Genomic DNA, 23,584 nt, shown 5'->3' with positions numbered 1-23,584 from the left:
TTATATCTTATATCTTATATATTTTATATTTTGTAGTTTATATTTTATATTTTATGGTTTATATTTTATATTTTATATATATATATAATTCCTGGTTTTGATCTTTATTTTCTCTTTTATTGAGGCATTTTTTGATTGATTTCCACTTGTTTCAGGTGAAAAACTTTTTGACATGACACATACATATGGGTAAATATTGACTTTGGGAGTTTGTGGCTGTTAGTATTTGCTATTCCTTAATGCCAGCTTTATTTTAGGATTTGCTTTGGATCTCTGTGCTTCTCAGGACAACTAATCTCCATTATTTACCATGGGGTTCAGTATTAAAGCACATATCACTTAATTCTAGAATTGTATCGCTTTTCAGGCACATGCACTGATTTTGTGTGGAAAGGGTTCTTCTGAATTCAGAAAAATATGTTGTAACTTTCAACTTCCTTTTAAACAAGTAGAAAGGGATTACCTGTGTCTGCTCTGCCAAAGTGAGGTATCAATGCAGTGCTGCAGGCAAAAATTTGAATTAACATTGCTGTGATATAGTCAGATCATTTCCCATGGGCTTTTTTTGCATTTAGTTGCATCTTCTGATGCTCCAGCAAATGCTCCAAACTCATCAAGTGAGTGATGGATGTGTTTGTAAAGGCCTGGATGGTCATTTTACATGAAATGATAAACCCACTGTTGTTCTTAATGGGGTCAGTGAAGCAATCAGGAAAGAAATATATAATTCTGTAACGTGGGTCTGTAAGCATGATACTTCTTAGGCTTTTTTAAGTTTAATGAAGCAGCTACTCAGCAGCTGAACCTTCTTGTTAAACAGTCTCAGCACGGATTTTAAAACTAAAACGTTGCTGAACGCCACGGTCTCCTTAGAGAGTCTGTGGCTGTTATTCTCTTGAAATGTCTGCATCTTTTATATGTTAATGGTTTTGACAATCAGCCATTTGCTTCATTTTCATTGTAAATGAGGCCCAGAGTCCGATTCCCTTCCCCAATCCCTGAGCACTCTCTCCCCTGTAAGCTGTCTCATCAGCCTCCAGCTCGCTCCCTGGGGTGTGTGTGGTCTGGAAATAGCTGAAGTAATCCTGCAAAGCAAACGCTTTGCCAAAGCATTTTCCTATTTTAGATGCCTTTCTAAGAACACGAGTCCCTGTGTGGAAAACTTGTGTGGTGCAAGTGGTCCAGCATCCACAGCAGAGCTCTGTGAAATCTTACCGCCAAGGACATCCCTTCAGGGGGCTTCCAAAGGTTTGTGCTGCTATTGCACAAACCCAGCAAAAGTCACAAGGTTTGTGCTTGTACCCCTGGAGGAACACCCCTGTTTACAGGGTTTTATTCCTGTTTGGTTTTTAAAGATTCTTCTCAGCAGCAGCGCTGGCACCCTACAGCTGCGGTGGGTGATGCGGAATATTTTGGTTCTGAGGGGGAAGCTCCTGATTTTGACAGGGAATATCACCACTGCAACCTGCAAGGTTTACATGGGACTGCAGCCAAGTGTCCTAAGGCATGCTAGGGAAACTTTCCCTGCTTTTGCAGCAGGATTCACCCACCCTGTGTGTGTGATTTTGGTGCCTGGCCCCAAGGGGAAGGCGGCAGGGACACAGCCTGCTGGAGCCCTCCACGACCAGGAGCATCCATCCCACCAAGGCATCAGGGAATTTACACGCCCAGACCCCTTGCTCCCAGCACAGCCCTTCCTTCCCCATTGCTGTGGTGGAAAGCACCATGCAGAACACACTCACAGCCATGTGAGAAAGAGCAAAGCAGAGGAGAGAGGCTCGGGCAGGCTGTGATTTCTGCCTCACCTTGTGGCATAAATTACTGCTGCGCCCAGGCTGTGATTAAGCAGGTTTGTGTGACTAAAGCCCTGTACAGGATTAATTGCCAGGTCTGTGCTCTGCTGTGGGTTGGTGATAGAAGACACTAAGCAGCAGTGAAGTTTTTTCAAAGGGGATTTGAAGCTGATCAGCCACTTTCTCCTCCAGTACATCACTTTTCCTGCTGGCGGACAAGTGGCAGGCAGCCTTTAAATTTGTAAGTGCACAAGGGTGAAGACTGTATATTCATTTGAAACATTTTGGGTGGGGAGTGACAAAGGGTTCAGCCTCTCCATTTATCACTCATGACTTCAGGAGTCTGCAGAGAGAAGAAAGCAGAGTTGCTGGCTTGCTGCTTGTGGGGTGTGCAGACTGGTCGCTGTTTATTTTTGTGACACCTAACGCCGTAAACCCCCTCTCCCTGCCGAGTGGGCTTGGGAATTTTGGGCTGGGGAGTGAGGGATGCTCCTTCTCACGCCAGGTGTTGGTCAGACAGGGAGAGATGTGTCCCACAGCACCTCCCTGTCCTGGTTCCTGCCTAGATGGGGACCCCCTGCCCAGAGCCATGAGGACGAACCGCTGCAGCCACCTGCCTGGAGTCCCTCCGGAGTGCCCGCGCCCCACGGCCCCCGATGGCAAGAGCCTGCCCAGCAGCAGCAGCAGCGGGGGCCTGGCCACCAGCTGTCCCCAGTATGTCATGCAGGTGTCCTCCAAGGATGGGCAGCTGCTCTCATCCGTCGTGCGGACCCTCGCCGTGCAGAGGTATGTGGGGGGACAGAAGGAGGGACAGGCCCCTTCCCGCCTGGTGTGGTTAAACCCCAGTGCCAGCAGGGTGATGGTCACGCTGCAGAATGCATCACACTTCCTAAACACCCCCCAGCTGGCGTGCTGAGCAGCCAGACAAGCTGTTCCTAGCACCAGCTTTGCAGCTTCTGTCGTTGCCCAAGTGATTGACCAGCTCTTCCTGCTGCTGGTTTAGAGAGGCAGATCAGTGGTGAAATATATTGTTAATCTATGCCTTTGAAGCATGCCTCAGGCTGGCTTTGTTCTCATTAGAAGCAAGAAAGAGTATTCTGATGTGTTTGGCCTTATGCAGACTTGATGCTTGGGTCAAAGTTAAATTTGTCTTCGCTGGTGGTGAGCTGGAAAGACTTCATGGGTCCTAAAGCAGTGCAGAAGAAATACCCACCTGCAGCCACACAGCAGGGATGTGCTTGGCACAGTTCTTTTCAGTTCTCTTGGTATCACTCCTTGACCTGTCTGTGGGATGTCCCAAAGGGAGGGAAACCTTTTCCAGGGAGAGGAGGTTCCTGCCTTCCCGTGCTTTTCTGAAGCTGTGGCCCTGCCTTCAGGGTACACCCTTCAGCAGCCCTTTACTGTTGGCCAGTGGAAATAATGTTTAGGTCAGAGGATCACCACTACATCAAGAAGTGCCCAGCTGAGGCAGATTTACAGCCTCCCTGATGCAGTTTGGGATTTCCTGAGGCGCCTGCACCGCTGCTTTGTGAAGAGCTGGGAAATACAAAATACGGAAGGACGTATCTTCTGCCTCTCATCTGCCACTCTGATGTCTTACATTCTACACGTTTCCCCCCCCCAAAAAAGAGGAGATATTTTAAGCAGGAACACCAAAACCATTAGCCCAGCAGCTTGGATTACCAACCACAGGGCAAAGCACCCTTAAATACAAACATTTCTAGCCCACGACCGAGCCAAAGGCCATCACCACAGCCTGGCGCTCTGACCAGCGGTTTTCTCTCCCTCTCCCACAGCAGCCCCTTCAATGACCGTCCCATCTGCAGGATCTGCCACGAGGGCAGCAGCCACGAGGAGCTGCTGTCCCCCTGTGAGTGCACGGGGACGCTGGGGACCATCCACCGCAGCTGCCTGGAGCACTGGCTGTCGTCCTCCAACACCAGCTACTGCGAGCTCTGCCACTTCAGGTTCGCCGTGGAGCGCAAGCCCAGGCCACTCCTGGAGGTCAGTGCCTGGGGCACAGCCCTCAAAACTTATTTTTTTTCCCTGGCAGAACCATGCCTGCTTTTTATGCCAGCACCTCAAAGCCTCTGCAGCCCCACTGGGGTTTGGCAATACCAGGGTGGGAGCTCGGGGGAGAGGGTGGGAAAGAACAAAACACCTCGTTTTGGAGTAAATCAGAGCAAATGGTCAGAATGGGGTGGGAGGGTTTGCCCCCCTGCAAACCTGAGTGGAGGTTTGGGGAACAAGTGTGCAGCAGATTCTTGGAATGGCCAAGCCAGCTCGGCAGAGGGTGGAAGAGAGGTAAGGAGCAGCTTCTGTGGAAGTGTCTGGACCCAGCGTACTAAATGTAGGTCAGAAATTTATTAATTTATTTTTTTTCTTCTTGCTTTTGAGAGGCAACGAACTTAGGAGCCTTAGAAACCCATTTTGCATGCCAAGCCCACAAGAAGGAATTGCTCTTGTTCAGTGCCTGGCATGTTTTGCCATTTGTGAGTGACTTTTTGGCTTCTTCTTGGCTATGTGCCGGACTCGGCTGTGAATTGGACACTTGTTTCTCCCTTATCAATGAAAATTCAGTTTTTGCCAACTATAGATAGCAGCTCCATGAGGTTTTCCAGGTTTTAGGGTATTTTTGGTCATCAGGAAAAGGAACCCAAACAGGTTAAATCTCTTGACACTGTTAATGACCTTTTTCCTCCCTTATTTTATTTTGGAAAAACACGAAGTCTGGCAAAGCAAAGTTAGCGCTTCTTTTGGAATCAAAAGTGAAATACAAATTACATTTGACAAAATTAATAAGAAGCAGCATTTTTTATACCTGCTGGTGACACATGCAGAGCTTGGGTTCAGGACAAAATGTCTTTCCAGTGCATCTTAATTATTCCTTTAAACTGTGTCAAAACTGGTGGAAAGAAGTACATTACTAAAAATGGGTAGGGGAAACCAGCATTTTTATTTTTATTCTTTTTTCTCCTGTTCACAGAGAAGAGGACACAGGACAGAACTGACTGCTGGGAAGGGGGTCAGGGGATGAGCAATTCTAGAGTACCAAAATTAAGATAGGCATGCACATTTTGTGTCTAAGCCTAAGGATTTCTTCTTTCTTCCTCATGATACCCCCACAAAAGGTACTTGATGTGGGATTTAGTACAAGTCCTGCACCCAGAGCAAGGCTTGGCCAGCTGTGCTTGGTTGCCTCTGGTTGCTGTCTGGTTCTCTCAATCTTTGGTGCAAGAATGATGCCACTCTGAGTCTGCCCTCTGAGAAGAAAGATAAGAGATGCTGAGACATCACAGTTTGATTTCAGAGCCCAGCCTCTCGAAATCGTTCCCTTGTGATGGTTCCTGGTGAGGCTTGTGCTGCACAAATTGGATGTGGTGCTGGGCAGAGCTGATGATGATGGAAGGAGCTGAAGGCAAAGCTGACCCTGCCCAGGCCTGCTTTATTTCTCCCTGGTGAAATGAGCTTGCTTTCTGGGCAAAAGCAGTTAAAAGTTGTAGAAACAACAACATTGATATGTAGAGTAATAATGGTAAACCTGCCAGTTGTTCCTCAGCTGAGGACAAATGAAAACCCTGAGCAAGAACATTTCTAAAACATAGCTAAGTGTTTTTATCTTTACTGCTCATTATTTTCTGACTTCTCAGGTACTTAAACCCACAGTATTTTAAGTGCAGAAATCAACAGTTGGTTGCAGTTGCAGGAATGATCATAAAAACCCCCAATCCTTTGTGATCTTATAATGGAAATATGTTTTCAGTTTAGAAGGAAAATAAAGATGTACTTTCAAAGCTGAGAGCAGCAGACAGAAAGAGTAACTAAAATGAGCTGTATTTGTATATTGTATTATACTGTGTATTTTATATACTTAATTTTGCAAGGGGCAAATTAAGCAGAAAGGCAGTCAAACCTCTTGATTTCTGTCAGTGTAATTTAAGTTTGTCCTGGAAGTTTCTAATTATTTAATACACAGTGCTTTTAAATGCAAAGACCTCCCCATGCAAATGATTGCAGGAAAAGTCTGAAAGTTCCCAAAGCAGGCCCAAAGCAGAAGCAAGTTTCCAGATTCCCTCATCTTCTGTGTCCTAAGAGCACTTTCATGCCTGTCTCTCTGTGTGACCTGGAGTGTGAGGACATGGAAGGAGGTTTATCAGGTGTAATAGGACCATTTCTCACAAAAACCCTCTGGTAACATCTGGATGAGTGACATGCCAAAGTGGCCACCTGCTTTTAACACCTGTAGGTTTGGGATGGGGTGTCAAAGTTCTCTTCATTTAGGGAGGTAATTAGTTCTCCAAAGATTCCCTTGACCTAGATAATGGAAAGAGTAAATGGTCCTACTCTCACTGGAGGTGAATGATGAGTTTTACCAATGTGTTTTAGTAGGTCAAGAGAGGCTATTGTACTCATAAAGTGATTTATAGAGCACAGACTCTAAAAACCTATCCAGTAACTCCTCAACATCCCTTGTCTCACTGAGAGAATACATCCCATTCAGGGGTCAGTGACAGGTAGTGAAGAAATTCTCAAAGCAATCAGTCATCATATTGATCTTTTCTCCAAGAGATCTTCCACCAGGGGTGGGAAAAAAATAAAAATAAAAAGGTATTTCTGACTATTCCAAGACATATCATTCTGTTTTTCAAAGGGGGAAAAAAATCCCCTAAAGAAAAGGGAAACAACATGCTATTATATTTTCTCCTTGTCCCTTCACTGGATTGATAATTTTTTTCCTAGTGGCTTAGACATGAGCGTGGAAGAAATCTCTTTCAGTGGGGGAAAAAAAATGAAAATGAGGCACTTTCCTGGTTTTATCTAGAAATGTCATATGTGAATTTATTCCTGCTGTTAGCAGGAGAGGCTGCAGCAACAGTGAGGTTGAACTGGAATAAGGAGCACGGCTGATGGTCCAGCAGTATTCCTTCCTCCCTGTGTCCATCCTTTTGGCAGCAGCAGAGGACCAGAGACAGCTCTGTGCCTCTCCTTTGTCTCTGCCAGAGGATGTGTGTTTTTTGGCTGAGGGAGGATTTTCTCCCTGGAAATGCACAGTGGGGTGGCTGTTTGGTGCCCAAACCCCAACCAGACCAGCAGGCAGTGGTAGTGCAGATCCATCCTCCCAACAACAAACTTGTGGTGCCTCTGGGTTCATTTCTTTCTTTATTTTTTTTTGAACTCACGTTATTCTCCCCAAAAGAACTATGTTTCCACACTGGGAATGTGAATCAGGCACTGTGGTGGTGATTAAAACCCTCCTTCAGCATTCACAGTGGTGCAAAATTCACTTAGAGGAGTCAGGGTCTGAACCCAGCCCTTCCACCCCATGACAAAGGGAAGGGAAACCTACAGCAGGGTGTTTGATATGCACAGAGCTGGTGTTCCTTGTGACAAGGACCTCAAAACCAGCACAGTGAGATTTCAAACTGCAGTAATTCCACTACTGACTTTTATGGACCTTCCATTTTTTATAAGCTGCCTTTTTCAATGCAGTGCATCCACTGGAAAAAAAAAAATCTGCATTAGGAATGTGTGTTATTATTCACATAGCTGCTTTTGCTGTGTTTCAGCATAAAGATTAGTCAAGCTTTTTGTAAGTATTATGTATCATCTTCATTTCAATTTCCACATTGCATCTGTGTTGCTTCCACTTGGCTCAGTGCAGGAGCAGGCACGAAATGTGGCAGTACAAATATATTTATGTGCAACAATTAAATGTTAGGGAACAGCCAACCACAAAATAAAAGTGGTGTAAGGGTATTATGTGACCATATAAGTCAGGCTTGTATTTCTTTTAAGTTGCTTACAAGTTTTAAGCCAACCAGGATTTGGTATCTGTTGGTTCTTTTTTTTTTTTTTTTCCAAACAACAGAAAGCACTTAATTAACAATCCAAAGCTCATAAGCAAAACAACATAACTAGGGGAAAAAATAAAGTCTGGATAAGCACAGCAATATTGGGCAGAAATTAACTTCAGTTTTTCCCCACAGTGTTGCTGGCTATAGAGCTTGTATCAGTAAAGTAAAATAAATTTAAAAATCCTCTAAAACGTACACCTATGCATGAAGTATTTAAGATGAGCTTACATTATAAATTAAAACCTCCCGAGGCCTTACACTGAAATATTAATTTATTTCCTGTGCAGGGCTTTGAGTCACGATGTTTTTATCTGTTGGGATTATTTTAACTTATTTTTCCTCTCTGCTGTTCAGTGAAGCAAGTCATTAGCATTAAATTACTGCAATGAACAGACACCAGATTTGCTGCAGGTAGTTTACAAAAGGGATCACACCTCAAGCCAGAAGGAAAATAAATGGTTCCTCAGCACAGTCACCAACCAGGAAAACTTCCATAAATCAAAGTATGGAGGAACTGCAGCTGTCCATACATCATATTAGGGCTGGGAGCAGGTAACTAAGGTGTGTCCATCCTCCCTCCTTTCTGGACCCAAAAAGGGCAGATTAAAAGGGCAAGGTGATAGAGACATTTTTGTACCTAGCTGTCTTTGGCTGTGAAAAAAAATCCCCCTAAGACCAACTCACACAGGGAGAATTTGAAGCAGCCATGTAGATTTCCAGCAGACGTATGTCTGAGTTTTAAAAAGTATTTTAAAATAAATAAATAAGTAAATAAACTCCCCAGCACGGATTTAAAACCATAAACTCTCCTGGATGCATATTTTTTTGGATCCATATATTCCTAATGGAGTGAAAACCAGAGGCCAAACCAGAGTGTTTCTCCTTTAAAGAGAAATTAAGTAGCTGTTTTATGTTCCTTGCAGCAAGGATTTGCTACGATGCACAAATCTTTCTTATAGTACTGGCAGGAAGAGTGCAAACAAAAATAACCCACTCCCCATTAAAAAAAAAAAAGAAAAATTTAAATTACTTGTCAGTGAACAGACTACTTCAAACCATCACATCTGTAACTGCTCATTCCTAAATTTATAACAATCAAGGGCAAAAAAAAAAACTCGAGGAAAGCTCCCAGGAGAAAGTAAGTGAACAATCAATTTGCTTCAAGAATGAGCAAGATGGGGGAGAGATGCTGGAGTTTTCAAAGGCACAGCTTCTCCTGTTTTAGAAAATGGGTTTGGTGGCTCTTCTTTGGACATCATGGTCCTGTAAAATAGTTCTACACTGCCCAGCTGTTATCAATCTCTTGTCCTTCCTGCTGGCAGCATTTCCTACCACTTGTAGGAGCCAGTTAAAGTTTACATTTTCTAGGAAAATAGAGCTGGTAAGATTTATTGCATGTCTTTTTGCATACCTGACAAGCGTTTATTACCTGTCGTGTCTTTTGGTTTCCCATACATTAGAGCTTGTAGATCAGGACATTTCCAATGTCTTGAAATAAGTGTTGCCATTAGCAAATCTGCTTTGCTTTTCTTTTAAAATGTGAAATGTGATTTTTGTTGATTTTCTCGAATGCCTATATTCGTCTCCCTAACTGGGAATACAGTCATCCAAAACAGAATGAGAGCATTGCAAATATACACAGAAAAAGAAAAAACCTGCAGCTTTTCCCATAGTGCCACAAAATCTTTTCTTTTTTGACACATCCTGGAATCTTTTAACTGATACAAGCATCTCCAGAACTGTAAATTAAAAGTGGCTAGTAGGAAAACAGAAGAGCAGTGAGCCAGACTAATATTAAAAAATTATACTATCATGTAATTGGACCTGCAAGGCATTTCGTAGATTTCTATAGTGTGATTTAGCAAGCTCTGCTATTTGAGAATTACTAATTACTATTAATAATTACTGTTACTAATTACTATTACTCTAATAGTAATTAGAGAATTAGTAACCCTCTTTAGAAGCTGAGTATGTGCAATCCAGAAACTGGACACCACATCCATGGGCCACCACGTTGTTGTTGCTTGGTGGAGCTTTGTGTACCAGAATCAGAGGATGGTTTGGGCTGGAAGGGACTTTAAAGCTCACAGGGACACCTGTCCCAGGCTGCTTCAAGCCCTCTCCAGCCTGGCCTGGAACACTTCCAGCAGTCCATCCATCAAATCCACCTCTCCCCAGTTTAGGCAGAAGGCTGTCCTGGGAGACCCTGTCAAAGGCTTTGCAGGAATTTTGCAGAATTCCAGGGAAATGGCATCCATAGCTCTTCCCTTTTCCATTGGTGTGGTCACTAGAGAGGGTCACTGGGTTGGTCAGGCAGGGCTTGCTCCTGCTGAGGCCGTGCTGGCTGCCCCAAATCTCCTCCCTGTGTTCCAGGAGCCTCAGCAGAGCTTCCAGAGGGTCTATCCCATCATCTCCCCAGGCACTGAGGGTGCTCCCAGGGTCTTCCTTTCCACCCTTTTTGAAGACAGGTGCAATGTTTCCCTTCTCTCAGTCACCTGGTGTGGATGCTAGCTCTGGAGCAAGCTGCAGGGAGCCTGCAGAAACTGCAGGCCGCATAACTTCTCAGTCCTGGCTGAGAGCTAGCCTGAGAAATTCATGGGAGGATTTGAAAACAATCCTCAAAGACAGAAAACAGCCCTTGCAGGTGCTGTTTGTCTGTCCCTTGTCTTCTTTGCAGGAGAAGGTCAGGAGGTGGTGTACACCACTGACCAATGATGGTGATGTAGCAGTTCACTAACCAATAAGAGTTTCCTTTCTGTGCTTTCCACGAACTAGTCTATAAAACAAGGCTAAAGCAATAAACTAAAGGAATTCTCCTGTTCTGCCTCCATGAGAGTCTGTGTCATCTCTTCTCAGCAGTTCCTTAATACAGCGACATCCTGGGGTCTCACCTGACTGCCAGGATTTCTCCAGTATCGTGGGCAGTGGCTTGGCAGCTCCAGCCCCAGTTCCCTCGGGACTCTGGGCTCCATCCCACCGGGTCCCACGGAGCTGAGCACACCCAGGTTCCTCAGCTGGCCCTGAGCAGGATCTCTCCTCCCAATGGCAGAGCCTTTGCTCCCCAGTGCCCATCCTGCTCTCCCTCCCCTGGGGAGGGCTGGGAGGAGAGGTTCCCATGGGAGACCGGGGCACAGGAGCTGTTGGGTGCCTCAGGCTGCTCCCCATCCCCTGTCTCCAGTTTGCCAGAGTCGTTTAGAGCAGGGGAAAACACCTTCTGTGACCTTCCTTTTCTGTTTAGTGAAGCTGTGGAGAATCCTGTTACCCCTTCCCCTTTCCCAGGTTCAGTTCCAGCTTTCCCTTGGCCTTCCTGGCCCCAATTCTCCACAACCTCTTAGAGAATTTAATCTCTAGACTCATCCCAGCTCACCTGTCCTTGCTTTCACTGCCTGTGCATTTGCTTTTTTCCCTTTCCTTTGGCCAGCAGGTTCCTGCTGGCCCACGCTGGTCTCTTGCCTTCCCTGCCCAATTTCTTCCTCCTGTTTTTCAGCTGGCAAATGACCCAAGGCCAAAACTGAGAATTGAGTTGTGGTGTGACAGCAACAGCCTGTGGTGATCTCCTCACACTAAGGAACCAACCCTAGGTGGTAGCTGTGATTTACCCTTTCCAGAAAACAAAACAAAAATTAAAGTTTTACCATACACCATCCTTACAACGGAAAATGTGATTTTTCCCCTTTCAGGAACATGCAGACATAGCAAAATTTATTTTCTGTTTCAAAAAGAAGCCTTGGGTCATTGAGACACCCACATTTAAAATATTCCCTGCAATTTGAGTTAAAATAGGGGTTAAATTTAAATAAGAGCAGACTCATTTACAAAGAGGCCACAATATTGACACAATAACATCACAGAGGTAAAATAATTGTGATTCCAGCTCTCAAATACACAGGCCTCTGCCTTTGAGACCAAAGAAACATCTCTGTGAGCTGTAATCATGGCCTTTCTAAAGGCACCTACTAAAGACAATATCACTGTGCCAGTAACAGAATATTTGATATAATGACCCAAAAACGGAAGCATAAATATTTTTTTAAGGCAAAAATTAACAGTCAAATGTTTGTTTTCCTTGGCAAAACATTAACCTAGAAAAGTTTCAAGTCACCCAGAATATTTCATGACACTGAAAACAAGCATATGTACCATTCCAGTCTGGGAGGTTTTATTTTTGAGTTACATTTAGTTAAGCCAGCTTTCAGAACATTTCACTGAAAAATGTTAAAGTTAATGTCTCAAGTAAAAATAGTGCAAAAAACAAAAAGAAATTGCTCAGATGCAAATTTTTTGGCGACGGGCAATAAATGGGAGGAGGAGGAGCAATAAGTGGTCATTCTGGTCTTTAAAAATATTCTTCATTCCAGAGAAATATTCTTTGAAAAAATGAGAGGATATCATCCCTCCTGTGCTTAAAGCCCAAGGGAAAATGCTCCCACTGGTGGCTGCTGGCAGGAAACCAGAAACCACAATAATTTCCAGCACTTCAGCTTGTGCACAGCCTGCTTCCACCAGGACTCACTGCTGAGCCATCAGTGTGAAAATGGCAAAATGAACTGACAAGTTTTGATGTGCAGTGAGCTATTTTTTGCTCAAAGGACAATGCGTTTAGGGGAGATAATTCCTTCCTGCCCTCTCCCCCCAGCTTCGTGGTGCAACTCCAGTAGTGTTTAAAATAATCTCTCCAAGGGGAATGTACTGAACCAGAAGGGGCTCTCCAGCAGAAACAGATTGTAGCCTTAGGATCTGATCAGGAAAAACACTGTGCACACATTTTGCTTTCACATTTGTGAGTCATCTAATTGAAGTTAGACCTGTAGAGATGAGTACTTCCAGGATTTGGCCTTTGGCGGTGGTGAGGCAGCTCAGAGTCTGAGTGGAGGTGTTTTACAGCAGTGCTCTGCTGGCAGCTCATTTTGGTTAGGGTAGATAAATCCAGAGAGTCTGAGCCTCTCCTGGGTGTTCTGGTCCTTGGCTGCTGCTTGGTCCAATGATTTCCTTCTCCAGTTTCAACCCTGCTTTGTGAAGTGACTGCAGCAAATCTTTCTGTGTGTGTTATGTGTGTGGGGTGGAGGAGCCCCAGGTGTGTTCACAGTGCTTTGTCAAGTCCAATGCAGTACATCACAAATCTCTCTCAGGATGTAAGCAAGCTCCTTCTCAAAACTGTGTCAGCCTTTAAGGGTTTTAGCCTAAGCTGCTCCTCTTGGGAGGCTGCTCCAGAGCTGGATCCTCTGAAGGATGGGGATTTTTTTTTCCTGATTCTTATCCTAAATTTGTTTGGGGACAACTATTATCCATCTGTTCCTAAGCCAGCCTTGTCCCTTACCTCAAGTAGCACTTTTACTTCACCCATGGTCCCCTTCAGTTCTCCCCTGTGGCTTTCCTCAAGGTGCATTTACAGAGTGACTTTGTTGAGATAAATGTTAGCCCCATCTCTCTGAGGTGCTGGATTCTCAGAGGAACTCTTGGCTTGTCTCAGTCATGAACCAAGGCTGGGTTTTGCATCAGGTCCTGTGCTTAAAGTTCTTGAAATAATTTTTGTTGCCACTTCTGAAGTCATTTCACGTCTTGTTATTCCTGCTCCAGTTACCTGTGGATCAGGAACAGGGAACACTAATCACTTTAAGATTGCACTTCACAAAAAGCCAGGCAGGCCAGCATTTTACTTCAAACATGACTCTTTTTATAACTTTTTATTTCCCTTCTTTTTTTTCCCTCCCACTCTCCTAAATGGAAATTATCACTCTGAGAGTCTTGACTTATTGCAGAAATAATTGGGCACGTTGACACATTTTAATAGGACAGATTTCAGTGTCACAGTGCAGATCTGACAGCTTCATCTGGCCTTACATCTCGTTCTGGGCCAGCAGGGCAGTCCATACCATACTGCCACAGTAATTAATCAGCTCAGGGCTTTGTTAGGGTCCCTGTGTGGGTATGAGCTGCACAAAAGGATTTGCTGACTTAGCTTTCTAGCTATAAAGTAACTTGACAGTGCCCATTCCATTCCCAAAACAAATGACTGAAACCCAGAAACAGAAGCAGATTTAGAAGCAGGTGTGCACTACTTCAGGAGAAAAATAAGTGCTGTGGCTGAAATCTGTACAACCACTGAAATTGCTTAATCTTTGCTTTTGACTTATACTTCAGAGCTAGCTAATGAAATCCTTCCGGCTTTTTGAGGTTAGACTGTAGAATTGTGATGGCTTTATTTATTATTTAATACTACTCTTGCCTGCCACAGCCTCATCAAATATTTGAATTGCTTGGGTTTGACTCTTTGTTCGTGTGCCACAGGGCATAAGGAGCAGGGGGCCACCAGCTCCACACCATTTTAATCTGCTCAAACTTTCAGTCAGGTTTGATGGTGAAAAAATCCTGCCTTAATTCAGGTGCACTGCACTGTGCCTAGTGACAGTCAACAGGGTGGGGATAACAGCACATGCCCTGGCGTGTGTGCTCCCTCCCCTGCATCCCTGATGTTCTTCCTCCTTTCCCACAGAACTGGGAACTGTTCTTGCACTACCTGAGCTGCTTTAGTGCCAAAATTTTGAAGTCTGTCCTGAGAAAACGGTGAACACCTGCAATTCCTGTTGAGGACAAGAAGTGAACAAATGCCTGGCATTTCTCTTCCAGGTCACCTTTCAAACAAGTGCTTTCCACAAAACCTTTTTTGCAGTCTTTAGAACTTTTGAAACCACAATCTCTACCATCAGGTGCTTTCAGTTCCTCTCGTTTTCTTGGTGGTTTCACATTGCAGGGACTCCCAGAAATGGAACAAGGGGAAGGTTGCAATCAGTCCACTTCAGAAGCAGCCAGATAAAACCTGGAGCTGTTGCACATAAACCCTTGGGGTTGTTTTTAAGTAAATGGATTGAAAGCTCCAAGGAAGATAGTGTGACTTTCACTTTTTAGCATTCTCTTTAAAGCTAAAGTACCTTTAGTAAAATAAAAAGATGTTCAAACATAAACCTGCATCCCATTATTTTGCACAAGGTCTGCTGAAGAAAACTCTACTTGCAGCCTCTTGCTATTCTTCCCCTGATACTGATGGGGTGGAGGGGTGAGGAAATGGCTGTGTGGGGGCTTAGCTGCTCACCACAGCTGGTTACTATCTCTTCTGGTTAAGGAGAGGAAAGAAACAGTACTGAACTTCCCTCTTGGTGTCTTCCCTTACAACTTCTTGCTCACAAGTAATACCTGGCTGGTTTAAAGCACTTTGTACTTCCTTAGTGTCTCAGGAGTATTCAAACAAGTTTAAAGCTTACATCCTGCAAAAAAAAAAAGCAGGTTATGAAGGTATTTTTTTGTGTTCTAAATTCCTGAGCTGTACATGAGACAGGACTTCTGCTGCCATGTGTAATACACTTGGAGTAGTAACAGGACCAAAGTGTTTAGGGATGCATGAGCCTCACCTGATGCTGCTGGCCCCAAAAACCCATGGAAGGATGCTGCAAAGCAGGTTAGACCAAACCCTACAGCTCACATTAGCAAAAATTACAGGGCTGTGTAGTTTTTCCTGTTCAAAACCTTGTGTGGCAAGGTTTGGGTTTTTGGGGGGTTTTTGTTTGGTTTTTTTTTTAATTAAAAGGCCTTAAAGTGCTGTCGTAGGAACTTCTTTAACCTCTGCTATTCCTGTTTATAGAAATGTTGGTGTGTGGGCTTGATAGCTCTTCATTCCTAACCTTTGCTTCAGCAGCTGACTTTCAGGCACTCTGTTTCTCAAGATTAATACCCTCTTGATAAAAATAACCTTGTGTGCATTGGACTCTGCTTAAATGTGGGTATCCGAAAAAAAGTTGAAAATGGCTTTGCGAATGTTATGAATGGAATGTATAAAACAAAAATAAAAATAAATCCTAAAATAGCATGGAAAATGTTAAAACATTTTCTGCACGTTCATTTACACATTAAGAAGGGAGATTTTCAAAGAAGCCAGTGGGCAAATGCTAGGGGCTGTGCTACATAAAACTCTTCTCAACACAGCCTTTACCACAGCTGAATAAATGATATATGGTGAGTACAGAGAGAGGTGGATGCCAGTAGGAAAGAAGGGGGAGAAATTCAGGTCTCTAGTGTTGCCTAAAAACAAAGAAAAACTTTGAAATATTGAGAGTGGTAAGGTAAAAAGCAGTTCTTCAGTGAAAGCTTGCAGGTACACAAAGTATAGGTATGCATGTGAGTGATAGAGGATTTCAGTTTTAATCACAGGGTACAATTTTAATAGGGTTAATTAATTACTAAATCTAGCAGGTAGATCCAGTAAGAGACCAGTTGCCTTTGGGTCTGTTCCCTGGAGGTGGTCCAGGGGGTTGCTTGTCTTATATTTTGCTACAGCTCTCAAATTCTGGTGAAAAACGAAGTATGCTGGTTAGAAGTTGTCTTCTTGAGAATGAGACTAAACAGAATTTAAAGAACGTGTTAGAAAGGGTTGGCTTATGATTCTGAAATGTGAGAGAGGCCAGGAAGAGTGCTAGGAGCTATACAGTTACATATTAAAATTCTCCAGGTACACGCGAGGCATCCCTGGGGACACCGAAAGCCACGTCCTGCGTGTGCTCTGAGTTCACTCCTCAAAGGGGTGGGTTTGTGCTTTGTGCTGAGGGCAAAACACCCTCCCTTGCCTTGTCTGTGTTCTGCCTGCAGTGGCTGAGGAACCCTGGCCCCCAGCACGAGAAGAGGACACTCTTTGGGGACATGGTGTGCTTCCTCTTCATCACCCCGCTGGCCACCGTCTCCGGCTGGCTGTGCCTGCGAGGAGCCGTGGACCACCTGCACTTTAGCAGTAGGCTGGAAGCTGTCGGCCTCATTGCACTCACTGTGGCACTCTTCACTATTTACCTCTTTTGGACCCTGGTAAGTATCAGGGCTTTTATTTAACCCACAGGGAAAAAAAAAGGGGGGGAGAGAAAGTGGGAAAATCAATGGCATTGCTCCTGCTTGCCTCCTGTGCTGGTAGGTGCAGCCTGCAGGAAACCTCTTGTTTCCACAGCATTCAAGCTCCCTGGAACACCAGAAAGACAGTTTGCTTCGGGATGAGGATTCTCAGATCCCAAACATCACTGGGGACAGCGGGAGGGAGACAGGGAAGTCGCAGGGAGGAGTTTGGGACAGATGCTACAGGAGGGAGTTTCATCAAATGTGATGTGCAAAGGGTGAAGGCACAGCAGACACACAGAGAAAAAAAAAATTAAGGTGAACAACTTGGCTGCCACATTTTATTCTAATGCAACATCTTGGCAGTTTTACAATTCAGAAGTACTGGATGTGGGGGAAGCCCAAGTCTGTGAAAACAGAGCTGCCTTTGCAGTGCAGGTTAAATTGCATCCTGCACCCCAGCACGAGTCACTCGCATGCCAATCCATCCTGAGAGCCACTTGTTCTGTGTCAGGTTGTTGAGCTCAGATAATTTACTGTCCCCAGGGCACTGACAGGGCCCAGCAGAGACCTGAAGAACAGAGGGGACAGCAGCCAAAATGGGTGTTTATCCACCCACGGTGTAGCAGTCCACTGAAAAGGCCAGGTTGATGCTGTGTTTGGCATTTCACACCTCTTTCTGTGCAGTGGGAAGGGCAGGGTGGGTGCAGAGGGCCAGCAGTGCACTCAGATGGTGCCAGGCTGGTTCTGCTGGGGCAGGAAAAGCCCAGCCTGCCTGCCTCCCCTTCCAGCAGATTTGGACCCGTGTAGGCTGCTGAGGGAGGTGGCATTTCTAAAAAACTGCACTGGTGGAGCAAGAAACCCCCTGTGCTGAGGAAAAGGGGATGTGAGGAGAAACACAGAAACACCACACTTCCTCATGGGTGTCTCCAAGAAAGCCATGAAAGGGAACATTGCATTTACACATTTGTGAGCCCTGTCTCACCCACAGAGGAACGCTGGCAGACAGGAGGGAAATCTCAGAGTTTTGCCTTTCCAGCCTTGTGCAGTTCACCTCTTTGTTGTTTCTGCTTTTCTGTGAAGCAGCAGCACTCTCCTGAGACAGGCCAGGTACTCCAGCAGAGAGGCCACACTTGTTTTTCCTGCAGTGCTGGGTGTAGATGTGCCTGGCAGGTCTGCAAGCAAATATTGTTCAAATTTCCTTTGTGTCTTAGAAACCAAAATGCTGAACAATTTACCTAAGAGACTTAACTCACCGTCACCAGAATTGTTGGGAGTGGTAAAAGGCATTTTTTTTAGGTGGACTTAATTAGCTATGACACATGGACTTGTCCAACCTTGCCTATTAAGAGTACTGCAGCATCTCAGCTTTGGTGCCTGTCTGTGGATATTTCATCTGCAGAGTAAGAAGCAAAAATCCCTTCTGTCCACTTTATAAAATTTACCCCTTCCAAAGCACACAGAGAAATGTGCTACTGGCTCTTGGAGAGCATGAGAGTGATAGTGAGCCTGATGTAAATGCCTGCCTTGGTTGATTTAATTGAAATTCAGTATCTTTGGTGGTCCCTGGGTTGTGGACAGTTGTAATTCCAGTCTGAATTGTGATTTAGGGCAGTAGGAGATGGATGGGCTAAGGAAGCACCATGTTCACCTGGGAAGGGAGAGGCAGGAAAGCCTTTAGGGGACTGAATCACCAAATGATTGAAGGCAAAATAACCCTCCCTTCAGTTATGGAGGAAAGCCCCAGCTCCCCTTGCAGGAAGGAATGGTCCTACACACAGAAATGTTCATTTCATCCAATTCTTCAGCAGCACGTGCCTTGTCACTTTTGGAAGTGGGAGAATCCTGTCACACAGCTGTGGCTGTGCAGGGAAAAGGTTCAGTGCTGCGGGGTAAATTGCACACAAGATGATACAATATCCCTTTAGGTCCTGGGGAAATGAGGAGAACTAAAACTTGGTTTTACTTCCAGTAAATCGGCTTTCCTGCTCTGGAGGCAGAAGCTGGCATACAGATTATTTACACACCACAGTTATCCCAGTGAGCAGTGAACAGGAGGGATGCTCTTTTTTAGCATCCCAGAAGCTGTTTTATCCCTCCCTCTAAAGCAGACAAGTTATCCATAAAACACTGCTGCTTTTTACTCTGTTGTTTTTAACACACACCAAAAGAGGTTCTCCCAAGAAGGAAGACCTGGACACAAAAAGGAGGTTGATACTCAAAGAATTCAGGGCCACACTTCGTTTTCTCTTGTATACCATGCACACCTGGTTTAACAATGCAGCTCTTACTCCAAAAACCTCACATTCTGCTGCTTGAAAACCCAACCTGAACTCTCCTGAATTTTACAGGGCGTCCACCTTTGCAGGTGTTGAGGTGTTTTTACCCTCCTCAGTACTCCAAGCAATTTCTGCTGCTCCTGCAGTGTCTTTTGAGGAAAGATTTCTCATATTCCTTCATACACACTGCTCCACAGAAGATGCAGGATGCTTTCCTCCATGGGGTGGAGGGGAGGTTGAAAGCTGGGGGAATCAATCTGAGGAGCTGCCTTTACTTCTAAACTTTGCTTCTGAACTGCTTAGTAAACCAAAGCAATATAGGATTTCCTCAGACAACTGTAAAAATATCTAATAATAAAAGAAAAAAAAACCAAAACAAACCATTCTCCTCGTAGGAGATCATTGAAATTTATGTTTCTTTACTTAAAAGCACCCTTTATGCAGTAAGGATACAGTGCATGGGTCAGCTCCTGCCCACAGCCCAAGGACAAAACATTCATCACTTGGCACATTTCTCTCAAAATTTACATTTTGGTTTTAGATTTTTTTGGTTTTTGTTGTCGTTGTTGTTTTTTTTTAGCTGCACATATGCATCCTCTTACACAGCTACAAGTCCCACAAAGCTTGGCTGCCACTAAAACTTGGTGTAAACTATTTTTCAAAAACAGGAGGCAGAGCTATCCTGCATCTCCACAGCAGTCACTCATTTCTCTTCCACAATAAGGCTGAAATTACCTGATAACAACAACAACAACAACAACATGAAATTTTCAGAGACAATCTAAATTGAGACACCCACGTTGTCAGCTCATTGCCTCTGTGCAAGCCCAACTTTGATGCATTCAGCAGTAAAATATTACAATGTAGAGCATACAACCCTGTTTTCATCTGCCTGCAAACAATTACACTGTCAATTTAGCAACCTGAAGCAAGGCAGGATATCCCAATTTTTTTTTTTTCCCCATGTGTGCCAGCTGCTCTTGAGAAAGGCAGAGGCAGGATGTCTGATTTTTCAGGCTGTGGAGAAGGGGAATGAGAGATAAAATAGTCACAGGCTGCTTTTCTCCTCTGCTGTGGCACCTTGGGGCTTGGTGGGTCTCTCTCTTCAGCAGTTTTCACCCATTTTGTCCCACTGGGAGGTGTTTGGAGCCCCAGATGGCTCCTTGCAGTGGATGAAGGCAGCTTCAGGAAGGTGTCCCTTCTGTCCCCAGGTGTCCTTCAGGTACCACTGCCGGCTGTACCACGAGTGGCGTCGGAATAATCAGCGGGTGATGCTCCTCATCCCAAAATCTGCCAACATCCCCTCCACCCAGCAGTCCCTGCTGGGCCTGCAGCCCCTCAAAAGGAGCTCCAAGGAGACAATCGTGTGATTTGGGGTGGGGCTGTACACTGAAGGTGTTTCTTTCTCAGACTGGCCGGGGTCGGGGCAGCGCCCGGCACCCAGGAATGTGCAATTTGGATTTATGGACCGACTGCAGAGGGAAAAGTCACAGCCAGAATTCAAGTCATGGATGCTGCAGTCATTTGTGGCATTTGCTAAGCTGCCAAACGTGTTTAGTTTAGCAGGGACCCTATGGATTCTGCAAATGTGTTAATTCTTGCGTCATAGAGTGATGCAAACTTTTTTTATTGTTTAAAGTATTAGACTATGGTAATTAACAATGCAAAACAGGTTTAAAAAGTGCTTTGTTTTTATGATTTCTTGCTCCTACAGTACTGTTTCTTTAGGCAGCTGGACAGTAACCAATATTTCTTTCTGCTTCCTAAAGCACAGCAATGGCATTTCCTCATTTGATTTTATCTGCAGGTCCATTATACCAATGTTTTGATTATTAAAATTTGTGTGTAATGAGCTCTAGAAATTGGCACATTATTTAAATGCCACAAAGTGATTAGAAAATCCTATTACCCATTTCCTATTTGGCAGAGAAGGCCTGACAGGAAGATTCTTCAGTTATGAATCTAGCAGGAACAAGAAAAATTAAAAAATTAGACAAATTGCAGCAATCTTCCTATCAAAAGTATTATAGTACATAGCACTCAGGAGAAAAAAGAAAAAATGTACTTTTCCATGAAGAAGCACCACATTCTTCAGTGAGGTGCACATTCTGCTGTTGTGAATTCAAACTTGGCCAATTTGTCCTGCATTTACACCAGTCTGAATTTAACTCAACAGCTTACTTTTGTATAGGGAAAGCTCTGCATACATAATGAATGAGATCATCAGATTCAAGTTTTAGGAAGCAGGGACTCATCTTGCATGAAGAACAGCATTACTTTAAAGCAGCAGAAACTCCAGCTTGACAGGTAGGATTTAGCAGAGTGTGTGCAAACCCTGACCTCTCATGGTAGCACTGAGACAAAAAAAAAAAAAAAAAATTAAAAACATTTAATACACAGTTTTCTGTGGTGGCCAAATTGAATTTGGAGTGTAAAGATCAGACTTTATTCCTGGGTGGCTTTATCTGCTTCCCCTTGGTTTTATGCCCAATTCATTCAGCAATTCTTCACTCCCAGAAGAGACACACTTATGTAGACAGATTTATTTTAAATAACTATACAAGATCTCATTACCAAATGCTGCTAGAATTAAAAATCGATACAGAGCCTCTCTGAACAGATGAATTTCTTAGAATTGTGTATGGATGGCAATACCACCATGTTCTCTTTTTTCCAAACACTGCAGGAATTGAAAATCAAAAGGAAGTCATAGCAGGAAGGCTAATGATTTGTTATTCATAATGTTCAAGGTATTATGGGTATTTACCATCAGACAAGAAGTTATTTGATGTCTTGTGTGTGCTCTGTGGCGGGGAGGGGGAAGAAAGCTTAGTAGACAAAGCCAAATCTGTTAAATTTATTTATTCTGTCTGTGGACCAGTCTAGCTGTGAGCATGTTATTTAACAATGTTCTTTGTCAGTCATGGGGATCGGAGAACCATGGGGATATACAGCAATAACAGCCTCATTCCAACAGAAAGGAACTCACACAACCAGCCAAGGTGTGTAGTTAAATCGTGAACCTGCAGACTCGTCTGACAAGGCTGGGGTTGCTCATGTTTGGCTGTGAATATCTGCTTCTCTTCCGGAGAAAACGATACAAGGCTCTGAAGACAAGGATGTCACAACCTCTGTGAGAGCCTAAAACCTGTAGTGCTTTATTTTTCTTTTAATACCTCTTCCCAAAAGGTAAAGAACTGTTTGGAATGAAGACTGAATGTGCATTTAAGCAGAATTCCAGATCAAAAATAAATAAATAAATGAAAATATCTGCTGGCCAGGGGGCAAAGAAATAAAGCAAATCTAGCTGGGTCAGGATGCTGTCAGTGTTTTAATGCCCACACACATACATTAAGTAAGCTTTCTTCAGAACTTTATCACTGCTCTCGAATTCTTGAAAGATTTTTTATTCCTAGTGAGTGGTATTGTTGCCACGTTGCCTCATGAAACCAAAAATTGGAGTGATTTGGAATTTAAGTGGCAAAACATTCAGGGAAACATTTATTGAGGTGAAGCTGCGAGGTCTATGCACGGAGATCAGCACGGTGGCTTGGCTCAGCTCATCTGTGTTATTTCAATTTTGTTTTTTTGGTCTTTTTTTGTCTTGTTTTTTTGTGTGTGGAGACATCTTTATTTACCTGAAGAAGGCATATTGAAGCAGAGAGAAAAAGTATGGTCCAGTTTGGCACATACATGACTAACCCAGTTCCTGTGCTTGGTGCAGCAACACAGCAGAACTGCCTGGTGAAGTCACCAGCAGCAATGGATTTTTCTTGAGGGAAAAAAAAGTGTCAGGAAAGATCCAGCCAGACACTTATACCATTGCATTAAACCCATGGAAACAAAAAAACAAAACCACAAAACAAAACAACAGCAACAAAAAAAAAAAAAATCAACCAGAAAACATACTTGTATTCTTGTTTTTCTAAAACACAAGAACTGGGAGGTGAGAGATATTACTTCTTAATCCCACTTCTGCTCTAAAGATTCACAGACAGAAGGATCTGCCAGATGGGAGCTGATTTTTCTTCCACCAGTTGATGCAGTAGATGCCACACCAAGCCCAAATTTCCATTAAAAATCTGGAACATTGCAGCAAACATTCTACAACAGCAGCAACACCTACTTCTGTCTGAATAGAAGTAAAAAGCAAAATTAACCACAGCAGAAGGCAGAGCCAGCAAAGCTCCTGGCAGTACAATGACACCTTTGTTACGCTCTCCTTAAAAAACAAAATTAATTAAAGAACATAATTAATGAAAGGAAGAGTGACCACCTTTTTTTTTTAAAAAAAAATGTCACTCAACTTCTCTCTCAGAAACTTTATGCTTTCTTCTCATGAAGCTGACCTTGTAATTTATGTTCCTTTTCCAGATAAGTTACATAGAGGGAACAGTAGTCAACAGTACTTGACTACTAGCCAGAATTTCAAGTTGCAAATGATAAAAGCAGCCTGTTCTGATTCAGTGTGATGAGCATAATGCAAAATGAGGAAGTTTTGCCTTTTTTTTTTACATAGTCTTTTCCCTGCAGGACTTGCCTATCACATTACATAAAGATTTAGAAATACCCCAGCTTTCTGTTCAGCTGGAAGCCACAACAGAAGCCATTATTAAAGATACTTCAGTTTTTGGCAACGTTTGGGGCTTTTTTTCCTTTCGTTACTCAACTGAACAGCTCTGCCAGACATGAGACCTCAAAACGTCATTTACATTTCATTTATTTAAACCAGCTTTGCACCAACACAAAGTCACACAGGGCAAAGTGAAAACTCTGCAAAAAAGGGGAC

The 23,584-nt window shown here is 43.8% G+C and overlaps 1 protein-coding gene across 5 annotated transcripts in view; it reads left to right on the top strand.

Annotated features, from left to right (window-relative positions):
• MARCHF3 (membrane associated ring-CH-type finger 3) overlaps positions 1–22,110 on the top strand; it is a 58,903-nt gene extending 36,793 nt beyond the window's left edge. The window contains exons 1-5 of one of the 5 annotated variants that reach the window (XM_033520574.1): positions 85–1,288; positions 2,360–2,579; positions 3,590–3,797; positions 16,286–16,495; positions 20,007–22,110. In XM_033520574.1, coding sequence (XP_033376465.1) covers positions 2,383–2,579; positions 3,590–3,797; positions 16,286–16,495; positions 20,007–20,165 — 774 coding nt within the window. In that variant the 5' untranslated portion in view covers positions 85–1,288; positions 2,360–2,382 and the 3' untranslated portion in view covers positions 20,166–22,110. The other 4 variants (XM_015615252.1, XM_033520575.1, XM_033520573.1 and 1 more) reach the window with 4 other exon arrangements.
• Positions 22,111–23,584: the final 1,474 nt, after the last annotated feature.

This window comes from Parus major, chromosome Z (genome assembly GCF_001522545.3).
Source record: "Parus major isolate Abel chromosome Z, Parus_major1.1, whole genome shotgun sequence".
NCBI lineage: Eukaryota > Metazoa > Chordata > Aves > Passeriformes > Paridae > Parus > Parus major.
Note: the sequence above shows the minus strand (reverse complement) of the source record. Positions and strands in the feature narration are given on the sequence as shown.